Raw genomic sequence first — 16,959 nt, 5'->3', positions numbered from 1 at the left:
AAGCATAGTAATAGAAGGTCAAATGTCTAGGCATTTAAGCTGCTCTTCAAATATCTGTACAATCAAACATCTTTGATCGTGTTACAGAAACATTTCAAAGCACAAGAAATCAAAACTGGAAAGGAGGGGAAAGGGTAGCAAAAAAATTATAAGAATTTTCAGAGTCTTCAACAAATTAAAGAGCAAACTGTTCTTAGCCGAATGTCAGCCGGAGAAGTAGAAAACTGCAAAAATGTTCTTTGTAATGTCTGTACATTTACTCGACTTTCTTTATTAACAATTGATTTCCTCGAACCCAAAGGCCTTACAGGCTTAAAACATGGACTTCATTATTTCAAGTTTATATAGACCATTCACAAACTGCTAGAGAAACTCAGGAGAAAAGAAAAAGATCATTAGGTACTGGCATGACCCAGAACTTGCACAGATGCTTTCAACCATCTGGTATTACCTCCTAGAAGTTCAAATCTTGTTCTAGGAGTGGTTGGACTAAATTCCCTTCTGGAGAGTCCCTACACAAATCTGAATCTGCTAAACCTCATCATATAACCAGATCAGATATCTCGAGATTAACAAACACGAGGCTCACAATAGTCAATAGAATCTATTTGATCTAGTGGCTTTTGAACCTTTGAAGCTTGACGGGCCAAATGCTCTTCTAGCCTCTCTCCATGACCGCATACCACTGCTTTTATCAAATGAATAACTTTGAGCATCTGCTGTTGCAACTCTGGATGTACGTCCAGTATGTTTCTTTTGCACATTCCTTGTCTCTTCTTCAGAATCATACCTCGAGCGCTGCACAAATACATTGTTGCAAGATAAAACACCATATTTTCCCAGAACCCAAAAGAAAAAAGTTAAAAAAATAAAGGGATTATAATGCTCATATACCTTAGTAGGGTCTGAAAGTACTGCATATGCCTCTCCAATTATCTTAAATAGTTTGTCAGCATCCTTGTAGGCTTCTTCTCTTATCTCCTTCCAAAGCTTGTCATCTCCATTTTCGGTTCTTACGAGGAATTGAACAGCCTACATAAGTAGAATACCAGTCAGATCACCACGAAATTTCTAAAACCAAAAGTAATATATAATAGCAGCAGATGTAAGAAACCTTGTCAGGATGATGTCTAAGAGCAGCTTTCCGATAAGCCTTCTTGATTTCTGCTGTTGAAACAGATGGTTCAACACCCCTGCCGTTACAATACACATAAAAAATATGGTTAATCTATATATGGTTCCAGAATCCATAGACAGGGCACTGAGAAAGACAAATAAACGAAATATCAGAAAACTTCCTATTTGAAAGTTATTCTCCTCTTATATTTCCAACCAAGATGAATGGTAACTTTTAAGCCCCTTCCATGAAATCTAAAATTTACCACACACACAATAATATTAGGCTTAAGATAAAAGCTAACAAATTCTTTAATATTAAGCCAAAGAAGAAAGTAGCATCAAGATCCAAGTTCATAAGAACCTAATAAATGCCAGACGCCACCTATAATCACAAATGAATAAGAAACTTACAAAATCAGATAGAAATCCAAAGGCACTTCCTTTTTGCCTTCTTCCTCAACTTCAGAAAGCCATGATTGAGCTTGTCTCAAGTCGTTTGCCAAGTTCATAGATCTTTCAGAAATTCCAGTTTGATTGGTCTTTACCTCCTTTTGCTTCAAGAGAAGAGAAAGAAGTCTTTCAAGGTCACTAGTTGCTTTCCCATAGTTTCTAATCTTCTCATATAATGTAGCACGTCTAGAAATTGCCTGCAAAAGGGTGCATAAACAAGTAAGTTACCAAGAAAGTTATTTTTATATTAAAGAACAAAATTTCCCAAAGTGAGTACATTTTTTCCCAAAGACAATGGACTAATTCAATCTCTCTACTCAAATTATTCCCACCACTTCTTCCTCTAGCAAATCATATGCACAAGAAAGAGAACCCAAGATAACATCAGTTTGCAAAAAAACCTTCAAATAATTGCCATCAAGTGCTATGGCAAGGCTGCAATCAGCAATAGCATCAGTGATTTGGCCCAGTGCTTTGTTTGCAGCAGCACGATTGCAAAAACAAATAGCTGCAAAAGGCCGTGACTCCACACTGAAAGATAAAGCCGCTGTATAATGTTCAACAGCTTCCAAGTGTCTTCCTGATTGAAATGCTTCATTCCCTGCAGCCTGTAGAAGAAAGAAATAATTGCATTGATAACTGTGTTTTTATCTATGCCCCACCAAAGCATATCAGACTTCTGACAGAAAGAAGTTTATAGTTCTAAGGTAATAGATGACACATTGATACTAGTTTCTACACATCACTTAGATGTTATTGTTACAACTTCTCAGTGCCTAGACCAACTTTTTAATTTAAAACCTGATTCAGTCCTTTGATAAAAAAATTGATTCAACCCAGCCTACTCCATTATTACCGGACAAAAAGGAAACCCACCCACAATGAGTCAGATCTGGTCAGAACCTGTCAGATTTAGGTTTATTTTGGCCATCTCTACTTCTTCCTCAAAAGTTGCTAAATGGCACAAAGATTTTACCCAAAGGGGAAAAAATGGCTTAAAGTAGAATCATAATTGATTAAAAAAGCAATTTCCCGAAGACATCTTACTCAATGCAAATCCCACCAATTCAGGTAGCAAAATATTTTTGAAATCTCCTATAAGCATGCAAAGGAATCATGTTTCTTTACATGTACCTAAGAGGTGCAGCACTAAAAAGTTGATCCCATTTCTATAAAGGGAAAAAAATGCATACCAATAAAAGCACAATCTTGTGCATAAATCCACATAAACACGAAACTGTTTCTTAAAGTCAAAAGCATATCAAGTAAATACCTTATGACTTAAGAGCTCACGCACAGTAGCAGCCAACGGAATTGATGATTCCAAACTGTCACTTTCATCCCTGGACAGACTCAAAATGTGCAATCATCATTGTACTTCATTGCGTAAATTAGAATATTGTGAATGACAATGGCGTGAATTTTACCTATTTCCAGTGGAATGCAATTCCTCGTGCTTCTCCAGAAAAGCAATAGCCTCTTCAAGCTTTCCTAGATGAAAGTAAGATTTGAAGATCAGGTGACAGCGCCAAATTCTAAAGGTAGAGTCCTTTGAGATGCCAGGACTATCCAGATTAGCCAGCTGCCCATTGATATCCAATGAAGGAGAATTCTTTTCAGCAGAATCAAATGTCAGCTCACACAGCTGAATTGCATCTTCATATTTTCCCATCTGCAAGATTGAAAAAAAAATTATTACAACTCCAACGATCTTCCTATGATTAAGATATGCTTAAATAACAGTAAACCATCTACTTTCAGAACTTCCCTATTTAGACAAGTATATATCAACAAAATTACACTTACAATTAGAAGAGCCTCTGCTTTCATTTCAAGTAATTCTTCTGAGTATGAGCTCATTTGCAAGGCCTCAGCAATTACTTCCAAAGCAGTCTCTGCATCGTCAGATGTTTTGCTTTGCAATAGTACAGCAGACTGATGTATGCATTCAGACAATTTCTGCCAGATAAGAAACCACTAATCAGCCAAATTACCATCACGCAAATAAACCAGCATACTAAAGCTGAAAAATGAATAAATTCAGAAATGCTATGAACATGTTATCTAGGATAGGAATCAAATTAAAGAAAGGAGGATGAACACATAAAAGAAAAACAAAAAACAAAAAACATTAAATATCAATGCTAAAATTCAATATGCGATGCAGGCAATAGTGGCTATCAAGACAATTATACACCTTCCACTAGCTAATGCATAATTCATTGATCTTAATGGAGCTATATTACAAATAATAAATATTAACTAACGATACAATTAACACAAACTGGTATCATTATCAAATGAACTTGAATAAAAGAAGACCAATAATATACTATCTCCTTGCTGATAATAACAAGCACCTGTGCCTTTTGTAGGCCATCGGAGGCTTCTACTGCAACTTTTCGGTCCACACAAACATCAGTTCCAGATTGTAAGCACTTCCTGAAATATCGCATTGCATCCTCAACTTCCCCAAGGGCAAGGTGGCAACTGAAATAAAGCAGCAGCAAGTTAGGAGAGCCAAGAGAAAGCCAATAACAAAAGAGAATGAAACTAGTACCAAAGCACTGACGTGAAAATTGATACCAAAACCAATAGCCTAACAACTGGGTAAGAATGAAAAGCAATATTAACTCCAAAAGAGAACAGATACATGAAAAGTGGAAAACATGGTTGGCAATTTAACCGATAGAAATAACATCTATTAATCACTTCAAAAGGCCATCAAATGGAAGTGTGTTAAGATTCAAAATTGGCATCACAGCAGCAACTGCGAACAATTTGAAACAGATAATTATAAATCCTCATGTATGATGCAACAAATCTTCAAAAAGAAAAAATCTCAATCTTCAATAAATTTGGTATATAAACGAATTTATACAGTTCTAGCATAAACACATACAACTTTGGAATCAAGGTGGCTCAAACAAGTTAAATGAAACAAATGTAGAGCCTTACTTCGCTGCTCGAAGTTGAACTCTCAAAAAGTGAGGATCTATTGAGATGGACATCATACAATCTCCTAGTGCATCTCTCATTCTTCCAAGAGACATACGAGTAGCTGCAAGGTTGCTATAACACAGCATCAATGCCCGAAGACAGCCTCTAGATTTCTCACCTGCGGGAATACAACTTATCCCTTGCATATAATATTCCTCGGCTTTGGATGGATCTCCATTGGCATAGGCTTGGTTTCCCCTGATATATATCAGTGAAACAAAATGTATTCATAGTTGAAGAGAAGTCAAGCACAAATATAGGTCACATCATCTAATTACAAGATGACAAAATAAGAGCTATAAGAAAAAAGAAAAATTAATCTACTTAGAAAGTATATGTTTTAAAAGAATGAAGTTCAATTATCAAACACTTATAATAACCTTAACCGCCACTTTTCGCATGATTCCTGAGCTAAAGTGCTTGAACTGGTCGGATTAGGCTTGCCCTTGACATCAGGTCCTTTCTCCACCACAAAATTCTCTCCAACCTTGCTTTGCTTAGTAGATACATCTGTTTTCAGGTCATGCCTAGGGGATGAATGCAATGAAGAAGTTTTAGATGAATTCTTCTTTTTGTGGTGGCGACTTGGTGATGATTGGTGACTTTGAGCAGACGAAGATGCAGCAAAGGTAAAGCCAAACCCACTTAAATGTTCTGATTTAGAAGGGGAAGAAAAAAACATCAGGCCATCACTATCTTGTCTCTCAATGCTTGTTCTTGATCTGGTTTCATTTTCAGCTGAACTAAGACCAATATCGTTGTTATGATCAATATTCTCGGCTGCAATTGAAGAGTTTTCAGTTTCCGACCCATACACAGAATCTTCTTGAGGAGCATCAGAAGCAACACCTGTGTCGAAAATATTTCCAGAACCCTCCTCATTTAGTTCATCATCTTTCACCTTACCTTCTTTTATATCCATATACTGTGTTGCAGCAACCAAATCCCCATCTATTGCATTACGTGAAACTGCTAGTTGTGAATCACTGGATTGATCTTTGTAATCAAGGTTGAAAGACTCTTCAGAAGTTGCAGAAGGTTCTCTTGAATATTGAAAACCAGTTTTACTTGAAACCAAATCCGGTCCATACCACAGCTGGACAGGTTTAGGCTGCTTCAACTTTCCCTTCCTTTTCTTTACTTTTGTGCTTGTACCAGCTTCTCTTTTTGCACCGAATTCCAATTTTTTATTTAAGCCAACGAATATATTTTTCTGTGAATTTGGAGTTCTAAATTCTACAAAGGTTGTTTCTATAGCATCTTGTTTAGCTGTAAAACAAAACTCATCCTTCTTTCCTGGTTTATCAGAAATCTTACCAAAGGTATTTTTACCAGACTGGAAAGGCAAGGCGCTAGATGAAGATGAAAACAAAGTTGTTGAAGCAGCAGCTCCACCAGGCCTAATATCAGTTTTTGGTTGATCCGTATGAACTTTAGTTGTAGCCGCCTGGAAAGTAAAATCGTGGTGAATGGATTTACCAAACTCATGGAGCTGATCACCCATCTTTGCGGTTTGGCCATCCTTCCCAAATGAAAATCCCCTGCCTGTTTGAGCAGTAGAATCTCCCATTACACTCCCTAGATTCAGCTTCCCCTCCATTTCAGCTGACAATGCCTTTTCTGTTTTCCCACCAAGATGACCAGAGATTTCACAACTCTGGGATATAAAACCGTCTCTCTGCTTGGTGTTACTACCACCAAACCCTTTTATGTTCAAATTCTTAATCCCATCATGAAGAGCATCTGAGGAGCTTCGAGCCAAAGAATCGCTACCTTTTCCTGCCTTAAATACAAAATCCTTCTTAGCTCCATCATCAACATCCTCACTGCCTTTTATATTCGATTTGCTCCACAAATCATTGTGAAGCTTTTCGGTTTCCACACCTCTTCCAACACAGCTACCTACATTGTCATCATTCCTATTGCTCCGATCACCCTTTGAGCCATTCTCAATGCTCAACTTTCTTGTATCATTTGAGGGCATGGAAAATAAACTATGATCGATTAAACCACAAGTCTTCCCATTTCTCAAATTCCTAGTGTCCTCAACAACTCCTCCTTCCAAATTCCCACCCAAGTCACTCATATCAGAAGGGCTAGGCTGTCGAAACCGACGAAAACCGCGGCCTGCCCGGTTTTCAAAATTGCTTGAAGATTTCGAATTATGGGAATTCAATTGCTTTTTATTTTTGACAAGCCTTGGCTTAGGAAGGCCCCATGATGGTCGTTGTAAAGAAGGCGCATTGAAACTAAAATCGGCATCATTAAGGGTAGAGTTGGAAAATCCAGAACTAAAATCACCTCCAAAACCAAAACTAGATGATCGGTTCATTTTCTCTTGTAAAAAATTATATTGAAAAAACAGAGAAAAATCCAAATGTATTCACTGTAAATGGAACAAACGAAGCTTGACCAATCGGAGTTGAGGAAGAAGAAGAGGAAAAGAAGCTCCTCTCGGCTCTAGTAATGCCGGCTACATGTCAACGCTGGAGTCATCAAATACAACCGGACGTTATTGGATTGAAATCCGATACCTTGATTGATCAAAAGGTGGTAGATGGTGCGGTTCTTCTTTCTTCTTTTTCCCCCCTTTTAATTACTGAATGAACAAAATGAAATGCCAATTAATAATTTGGTTTTAAGGATGATGATGATGATGAAGATGGTGATAATAAAACAGAGATTAATAATGCAATTTCAAGAGAAAAAGAAGCTTTTTTCACAGTTTTTGAAGGTGGTTTCGTTTCTTTTTTTTTTTTTTATCCTCTAATGTTGCTTTTAAAAAAAGCTTCCTTTTTTCTGTTTATTTTTAAATTTTTAATTTTTATTTTGAGCTTTCATCGTCTTAAAATAGACAATTTAGAACTGCCATTATTTAAAATAAATTTGCAAACACTTGACATTTCTCTATCTTATATTTTTATTTTGCATAAAATTTATGTTGTTTAAATTTAGTCAGATCTAATCATTTGACACACAGTTATGGGAATATTCTGTTATAATCTTTTGCTTTTTGTAAATGAATATTTTTATAAAAGTTGTTTTTTTTAACTTTTACTGCTTTCATCTTTTCCTTTTATTAAAATTTAAAATATGAATAATTTTTTTTTATTTATACACTGTACACTATATATTATTTTTATATGATTTAAATTACATAATTACCCTTCCTGTAAAAATAATAATTACTTTTAGAATTTAATGGAAGTTCAGTGGGCTTTTATTAAAAATTAATATATAAAAATTTAAAACATAATTATCTCTTATGTATACTTCATTTTAGGAAGTTTTTAGAGATCTGAAAGTTTTGGTAAAATTAAATGATTTAGTTTATATCACTGATGACATTAAACTTATATATATGACTAAAAATAATTATTTATTTCAAAATTATTTTCTTTTAAAATATAATTACTTTTAGTATATAATATTGATTAAAATTTTATTTTCATTTTGATAAGGTAATGCTTAAAGATTTTATTAAACACTCATTTGATATGAGTTCAAATCGTGTGACTCCATCTCCTACTACAAATATTATATAAAAATATTATTTTGACAGAATTGATATAACTCATCAATCAAGTCTCAATTTAATTAATAAATTTCCACATTATTGAGTGCATCTTTATCATTTTATATTTTATGTAAAATCTAAAAATGAATATAATGAGATTTGAACCAAAAACATTATAATCTTTAATATTTTAATTTTGCATTCTCAATGGAAACTTTATTTATTTGTTATATTATTTATTTTATAAACATATTTATTATACTAATTTTTCAGTCATTTCTTAAACGTGTCATAATCTACTTAATATTTAAATAATTTTGGTTATTTTAATAATTTTATTATATTCACTTTCTCGTGAATTTTTATTTTTCACCAAAGCGAATGTGCCATTTTATAGTATTTCAAATTTTCCTTCTAAAAATATTTAAATTTAAAAATAACGTAATATATATGTGATAATCTTTTAATTCATTGTCTAAGACCAACTATTGTAATCCATGAAGATATTGGTTGAAGATTTAAAAAGAAGTGGGTAATATGTTGTTGAAAAATCACACCTACTTCTTTTCATATTTTGTATAAAGTCAGAGAAAAATTTTTTTTCTTCTAACTTGCTTACCATCTATTCGAGAATTGAATAATTGATTACATCGATCAATTTTCTATTAAATCGTTCAAAATCAACTTATTTTCTATGTTGAGACTCGAGAGGGAAGAAGGAACCAAAAGACTCTATCACTTGAGAGAGATGATATAGGCAAGGAGAAAGAAAATCCTTAAATGCTTTACACTTTTTTTTTATTATTAAAAGTGATAAAGAGAAAGAAAAAGAAAATGTTTAAGGGTAAAAAAATAAAAATCATTTAAGCTCTTAAAAATGGATTTTATTGATCTCTTAATATAAAAAAATCTAATTAATTACACCCTTTCCTCAATGAAAATTATATAATGCCCTAAAATTATTATATTGTAATTTGTACCATATCAAGAATTTAAATTAATTAAAATTTCAGAGTTTTATTTATTAATTAAATATGAAATAGGAAAATCTTCAGAAAATGAAACCGCGGTACAAATTATTGAAATGATTTATGGACTAATGTGTAAATAGTACAAGATAGTAAGTTCAATTTGGAAGAAATGATTAATTGAGATTTAAATGAGGGATGATTAGATTACGTTAGTGGCGAGAATTATTAATTCCCATGGATTTCCACTCAAAAATCATCAAAATTATGCCAACCTTAGGATGCTCCAATTTTTACTAAAATGATTTGATTAAAATAAATAATTATAAGAGAGAGAGTGGAGGAAGATCTAATCCTTTTTCTTCTTCATTGGCTATAGGCAAGGAAAGAAAGAAAAAGAAAATTCCCCATGGCTTCTTCCCATAGCCAAAATTGAAAGAAATACAAGTAGTTTTAATGAAGTTTTAAGTCTAGAATTAAGAGTGAGAACCCATCCCATGGAAAGTAAAGAGGCTCAAGGGAAAGTTAGAGAAGAGTAAGATATGGATGTCTAAATTAAATAATTAGAAGTGAAGTGTTAATTATGATTTGTGCTTTTGAAGTATATAAATTCTTGAACTGAAACTAGGTAAAGTGGTAAAACATCAAAGCAGTTGAGAAAGTGTAGTTTGGATAGCTATATAAAGGTGTTTAATTCTTTGGATTTCCACATTATTGTCTTAATTAAGATGAAAACGAGTTATATAATTTTAATTGATGACTTGAGAAAGAAAAATTAAAATAAATTGACATTAAGATCGAATTAGTGGTAACTTATGAGATACACTAATAAAAGATAGTCTAAGCTATTGAGATGGGCTACTTGCTAAATTATCTCTGGTACATAATGCATGGAAATGGTTACCATTTATAATATAAATATATTAAGTTATGTGTGACTTGCTTGTGAAGAATGATACTCGTAGATATTCGATTTTGGTTATTAACAATTAATCTCTTTTTTGAAATATTGAGATAAAAAATATTATGTTTCAAGAATTTGTACTCCCAAACATATCTTTTTTAGAGCAACAACTCTTATTTAAAATAATTATTGTTCAAAACAATTGTTGTTTGAGAATAGCTATGCTCAGAATAAGGTTTTAGTTAGAACAATTGTCATTCAATGTAATTGTTATTTTAGAACAATTGAAGTTTGGGATAACTCTTGTTTAAAATAATGACATTTCAGGAATAGCTATATTTAAAACAATCATGGTTTGCAACAACTTATATTTAGAACAATTATGTTTTTCCAGGAAAATCATTATTCAAAACAAGTTTTACCATGAAAATTTTAACTTCAAAACAACTGTTTTTTTGGAATAACTTCTACATTGAGAACAACTCATATTTAAAACAAGTCAAAATAACTATTATTCAAGAACAACTCTCGTTCAAGAAAAACCGTCATCTTGTGTTTCAATAGATCTTCTGTGAAAGATGTTTCACATTGTACCGTTTCACCAAAGTAGAAGAAGTGGAAGTAACCTTGGAATATGACAGGGTTCTTGGGTTATCTTCACTTTAGGAAAGAGAGCTTGGCTTGATGGATAAGATATGGAGCTAATTAAGAGGTTTCCTCTTAATATTTTAAGGTAATGTTGAGTGATTTTCCTTCTTTTAAAAAATATAGTAAATTCTTTTTCACTATTCACCATTACCGTCACCAACAAAAACTTTTCATCATCCCATCATAAGCATTAATGTTATTGCAATTGAAATTTATTCCATTATTCCTATTAATTGTCGACTTTGTAACTTTCATAGGAGTCCTTCACAACTGATGAAAGGACTTTTGGCACTTTGACATTTTAACTCTCAAAATTTTCTCTAAAATTCTCTTTAACTTGTTTTCTTTGTTAAACTTATCATCATTTGCATTTTCCTTTCTTCACCTTACCAACTACCACTTGCCGCTATGCTTAGTTTTACCGGATCTGCTCTAGTTTTCCTCCCTACCTTCCTTCAATATATCTCATTCACTTGTTTGCAACATTACCTTTCTCCATCAAAGAACCCCTTACAATAATAAATGTTTGGAAATGTTTATTGTTAAGTAGAGTATTTAACAAATTTCAATAGAAACTTGAGATAAGTCCAAGGTAAGCCTTTGTTATCCATATTGATGGTTAATTGTTTGATTGAGAATTGAGGTGCGGGAATTTCATGCAACAGCCTAATTTTCAGTGGTGTCGGAACAGTGATTCGAGATCACTAAATCCGACAAATGAGTAGAAAATATTATTAATTTAGTGAGTATAAGTTAAATGTGAAGTTAGGAAAAATTTTGAAATAGTGAATAGTGTACTAAAAATATATATTAAAATAATTAGAATCGAAAACGAGGTATCGAGACCTCGAGAATTTTAAATCGAGCCATAAATATTTTTATAAATATTTATGGAGTGTTAATAAGTTAGTATTAAAGTTTTGTCAAGAAATTTTAAAGTACTGATAGCTAATTGAACAAAAAGGACTAAAATGTATCAAATGCAAAATTGTAGGAAATGATTAAATAGCTTAAATGATAAAACAAAGAGGGTTTAAAAGGGAAATAGACCCAAGGTATATTTGGACTGGACGGCAAGAGCATGAAATCAGCAAGAAAATAAGGAGAATTAAGGGCAAAATTGGAAAATTGCAAAAATTACTCAATAAAGCTAGGACTAAAGTGGAATTATCTAGATTTCTCTTTATTTTTCTGCATTCTCATCAGCAAAAACAGCATGGAAGAGTTCCCTTAAGCTGTTTTTTTATATTTTTACTGCAATTAAGTTCAATTCTTGATTATTTCTTGAAATTTTTGTATTTTTGTGACTTTTACAACTAGGTCTACTTGTTGAATTCATTAGTTCTTGATTCTATGAAAGAAATTGAAAGTTTCTATGAATATGTGCTGGAAGTATATGATGATTTGACATGGAACTAGAGCTTTAAATTGTTTATATGCTGATTTTATTGAAAGAATTGAATAGAAAGTGAATGTTTGGGACCTAAATTGTAAAAGAGTTTGAAGTTAGAGTTTTATGTGGAAATTATGAATTTCAATAGTTATGAAATAACTTATAATGTCTGGGAAAATTATTAATTGATAAAATTAGTTTAATTGAGGGGTTAATTAAGTAAGGACTGAATTGTATGAATTGTGAAATTTGGGGCAAAATGAAAATCAACATTTTGCACTAAAACAGTTTTGGACAGCAGCAATAGTCTAACTTTTAAAAATCACCAAAAATTGTATAAATATAATTAGAGGATGAATAAAATATAGAATTAAAGCTTATTGAGTCTAGTTTCTTATAGAAGAAACGGTGTAAGCAATGGAATTGTAAATCATGAGATATAATAAGTTTTGTGAGACAATGTCAGAATGATTTCGGGTTCCTCTGTTCTGACTTTGAAAAATCATAAAAATTGGATAAAAATAATTAAGGGATTAAATTTATATGTTTAAAATTATTAAAGAGTCTATTTTCAAGAAAAATAAGTGGGAACATCATCCGAATCTCATACGATGAGATAATTAATTCTCAGTGAAGAAGGGTCGGAACTGTCAGACAGCAGAAGAGGGGTAAATTTAAAGAATAACCTGTACTTATTGGCTAAACCAAAAATTCTGAAAATTTTATGGTAATAAGATAAGTAAGTCTAGTTTTAGATAAAATTATCGGATCTTAATTTAGAGTTCTGTAGCTTAAGATATAAATAATTTAGTGACTATGACGCAAATGGACAGTTTTGAATATACATAAGTAAATAGTGAAATTATTGATAATGTTACTTGTTGCATGTTATATAAATTAAGGATGTGGAATGGAGAGGAGGAGGAGGAAAATATGTATGAATATTCAGCTAGCATGGCTAATTTGCATGTTTTAGGCTCATGGACTAAATTGAATAAAAGTAAAATTTTAAGGGCAATTTTGTAAAAAAAATGTTAGAAATGACCAATTTGCATGAAATGGATTATTTTATTATTTAAAATTACAAAATTGAATGAAATTATTAATTTAGCTCGAGATCAGGGAAAAACATGTTTTAAGGATTAAATTGAAAAGTGTTGAAATTATGGAAAATTCTGATATTTTATAGAATTCATAGGTTGTTATCAATTTGTATGAGAATAACGGCTGGAAATAAGGATTAAATTGCAAGAATTTTATTTTATTTTAACCTAAGGATGAAATCGTCATTAATTAAAAGTTTAGGGGTAAAATGGTAATTTTGTTTAGAGCATGAGTTGAATGTATTATAACATGAAATAAATGAAAACGATGATCAAATTTCTTTATAAATATTCGGATGACTTGAATACGAGACTTGAACGTAGAAAAGAAAAATGAAATATTTGATAAATGAATCGGTAACTCCGGTAATGCTCCGTAACTCTATTCCGGTGACGGATTCGGGCCAGGGGCATTACATTTCATGTTTCTATTCATTAATATCCTTATAGAACATTGAATTATGAGAAATAAATAAAATTAAATTTACTACTTGTAAATCATAATATGAATTTTGTCAGATATAATTAGCATGCAATAAAGTAATAGTATTGTATCTTTATTGGTTGTGTTTTTAGACTACTTTATGCACTTGGGAGTTACTATTAGCACTTTACGTTCAAGAGTGTGGTTGATTATCATTCATTTTGCACTTTCCGCACTCCAAAATTATTGTTTTTGTTATCACTCACGCTTTATATATATTGATGTGTCGGTTGAATTCGTGTATCCGACTTTAATTGTAACGGCCCAAATTTCAGTGATATCGGAATAGTGATTTGAGACCACTAAATCTGACACGTGAGTTTAGATATTAGTAAGTAAAAGTTAAATGTGGTTTTAGAAATATTTTTGAATTAGTGAAATTATGATTTAAAGGAAATTTATAGATTAAATGAGATAAAAACAATGTATCGAGACCTCAAATTTATAAACCTATCCATAAATATTTCTAAAAATATTTATGGAGTGTTAATAAGTTACTATTAAAATTTCGTTAAGAAATTTTACCATTTTGATAGTTAATTGAAGAAAAAGGACTAAATTGAATAAAGTACAAAATTATAAAATATGATTAAATAGCTTAAGAGATTATCAAAGAAGGATTTAAAAGGTAAATAGACCCAAATTAGATGGGTTGACAGCATGAGCTTTCAGGAAAAATAAAAATCAAGTGTGAACAAGGGGCAAATTGGAAATAGGGTAAAAATTTAATTGTAAAATATGATATATTAGGTAAATCTAGAGTTTTCTTCATTTTTCTTCATCCTCTCCAGAAAAAACACCATTGAAGGGTTCTTTTAAGCTGGTCTCTCATATTTTTACAACATGTAAGCTCAATTCTTGATTATTTCTTGTAATTTTTGTTTTTTTGAGACTTTTACAACTAGGTCCACTTGTTTAATTCATTAGTTTTTTATTTCATGGATAATTTTAAAAGTTTCCATGAATAAGTTCTGAAATTTTATGATGATTTATCATGGAATTGAGGTTTTAATTTTATTATATGATGGTTTTATGAAGAGATTTTTATAGAAATTAATTTTTGGGATTTAATTGTGAAAGTTGTTGGAATTAGGGTTTTGTGATGAAATTTTGAGTGTTAAGGCTTTGAAGTAATTTATAATGTCTTGATAAAATGTTATTTGAGAGGAATTAGCTCAATCGATGAATAAATTGATTAGGGACTAAATTGTAAAAACTAAAAAGTTTGGGGTAATAGTGTAATTTTGAAAATTAAAGGGCATAAATTGTGAAGTAGAATAGAATTGAAATAGATGCTAATGAAGGAATGATTTTATAATTATAGATCAAGAAAACAAAGTGAATCGTGGAAATGAGAAATTACAAGAATAGTCCCTGAATTTCTACGACTTTTGCAAACTAGCCCAAGTAAGTTCACATGGCAAAGTTTATTATGAAAATTTTATGATTGCTAAGGTATCTTATTGTAGATGAATATTATCAAATTGTATTAATTATTAAATAATGTTTAACTAAAATTGCAAATTAGTTGGAACAATGGTTTTGAGTGCTTTCATTTTATGACCATGATGAATTGACGTAAAAGATGTGATATGTGCTCCCGTATAAGACCATAGCTGGGCTATGGCATCTGTGCAACGTGATACGTGTTCTCGTATAAGACCATAACTGGGCTATGGTTTCGGTGTGATGTGATAATGTGATTCCGTATAGGACCATATCTGGGATATGGCTCGGTATGATATGTGATCCGTGTAAGACCATGGCGGGGCTATGGCTTCGGTGTGTGATATGTGACTATGTGCAAGTCCATGGTTTACCATGGCAATGTGATAATGAAGCACTCAATTCCATTATTGTTCCCTAATTTAACTATGGAAGTAAATGAGAAATGGCCCAAAAGGAGTTAAATTCGTGAATAGCAACATGGAAATTATTCAAATGAACTTATTAATGATTTTGTGATTTACAGGAAGAATTAGTTAAATTAAAAGATATATGATTGTGTACAATGTTCAGTAAGTTTATGTTTTTATGCCTATGAGCTTACTAAGCTTCTATAAGCTTACTTGTATATGTTATTTGTTTATATACATACGGAGGATCGGATCTACATCAAGGATCACATTATCCAGATTTATTCTTGTAGATTTTGTTAAACAACTTTTTGATTTATATGGCATGTATAGGGGTTGATTTGATAAAATGATTGTAGGAACGATTAAGTATGCAAAGTAAGTTAAATGTGATGTTTTGTGTTTGAGAATGAAATACACATGTTTTGGCTTGAAATAATTGATTGGTTGGATTTTATTAGTGTATAATTGTGTTTAAGTGCAGGAAATGGATGAAAAGGTGAGAAAAGTGGCCTAAAACGGCTATTTTCGTCCACACGGGTAAATGCACGGGCGTGTGTCTAGGCCGTGTGTGACCATTGGTAAGCCCACGGGCGTGTGATATGACCGTGTGTCCCCTGCATCCTTAAATATGAAGTCAGGATAGTACACGAGCAAAAGACACGGCCGTGTGTCTTGGTCGTGTGAAGGACACGGGTTTTAAGCATGGGCATGTGTCAAAATTGTGTGAAAATAGCTTAAAAATGGTGAAAAATCAGTTTACCACACGGCCTAGCCACATGGGCGTGTGCCCAGGCCGTGTGCCCCTCTGATACTTAAGATATTGTAAGTCAGAATTCCACATGGGCTGGCCACACGGCCATGTCCCACGTCACACGGGCGTGTGCCCCTATCTTCAAGGAAAAATTTTCAAAGTTGCCAGTTTAGTTTCGAACCACTTCTAAAACATGTATTGGGCCTCGTAGGCCCATATTAGGAACTTTATGGTGAAATTTTAAAAGAATTGAATTTGGAATGAATTTTTTTATGACTCGATTTTGTATAAATGATAGTGTATAAGTCCAGTAATGCCTCGTAACCCTATTCCAGTGACGGATACGGGTTAGGGGCGTTACATTAATTTCTACTAATGTTTACATTTTGAGCAAGACTAGATTAAAATTTATTAAATAATTATTGTTATTGAATCAAATTATTGGTAAAGATTATTGAACTGAATCATGAATTATGCTTGTCACTTCATGTGATTATTGTTTGTGTACCGAATTATTAAATGTATTATGGACCATATTTATTTAACTGAATATTGTTTACGAATCATGAAACGTTTCTTGCATTGTAAAACGTGCAAGTGCACCTGTTCTTACTTAATTAACAGTTAAATTTTAGTAATGAAAATAATCCTAATGTGCTCAATAGAATAATTGAGAATTATTGTCGAATAAGAGTTTAAAGTTTAAGAAGTCCGACAATACAAGGACTAAAGAGTTTAATAAGATTTGTAAGTGGATAGAGGG

General features: G+C 32.1%; 1 protein-coding gene across 2 annotated transcripts; it reads right to left on the bottom strand.

Moving 5' to 3' along the window:
• Positions 1-146: 146 nt before the first annotated feature.
• Positions 147-7,470, bottom strand: LOC108471136 (uncharacterized). 2 transcript variants are annotated; one of them, XM_017772728.2, is made up of 11 exons: positions 4,950-7,470; positions 4,528-4,767; positions 3,930-4,059; positions 3,376-3,528; positions 2,997-3,241; positions 2,843-2,912; positions 1,971-2,177; positions 1,531-1,766; positions 1,115-1,193; positions 895-1,032; positions 147-798 (listed from the first exon to the last, which is right to left on the bottom strand). In XM_017772728.2, the coding sequence occupies exons 1-11, from the start codon at positions 6,899-6,901 to the stop codon at positions 595-597; spliced, it is 3,654 nt and encodes a 1,217-aa protein (XP_017628217.1). In that variant the 5' UTR covers positions 6,902-7,470; the 3' UTR covers positions 147-594. The 2 variants fall into 2 exon arrangements, 1 of the variants encoding a protein (XP_017628217.1); XR_008283213.1 differs by lacking the exon at positions 147-798 and having other exon boundaries at positions 968-1,032; positions 1,115-1,371.
• Between the last annotated feature and the right edge of the window lie 9,489 nt (positions 7,471-16,959).

This window comes from Gossypium arboreum, chromosome 5 (assembly GCF_025698485.1).
Source record: "Gossypium arboreum isolate Shixiya-1 chromosome 5, ASM2569848v2, whole genome shotgun sequence".
NCBI lineage: Eukaryota > Viridiplantae > Streptophyta > Magnoliopsida > Malvales > Malvaceae > Gossypium > Gossypium arboreum.
Note: the sequence above shows the minus strand (reverse complement) of the source record. Positions and strands in the feature narration are given on the sequence as shown.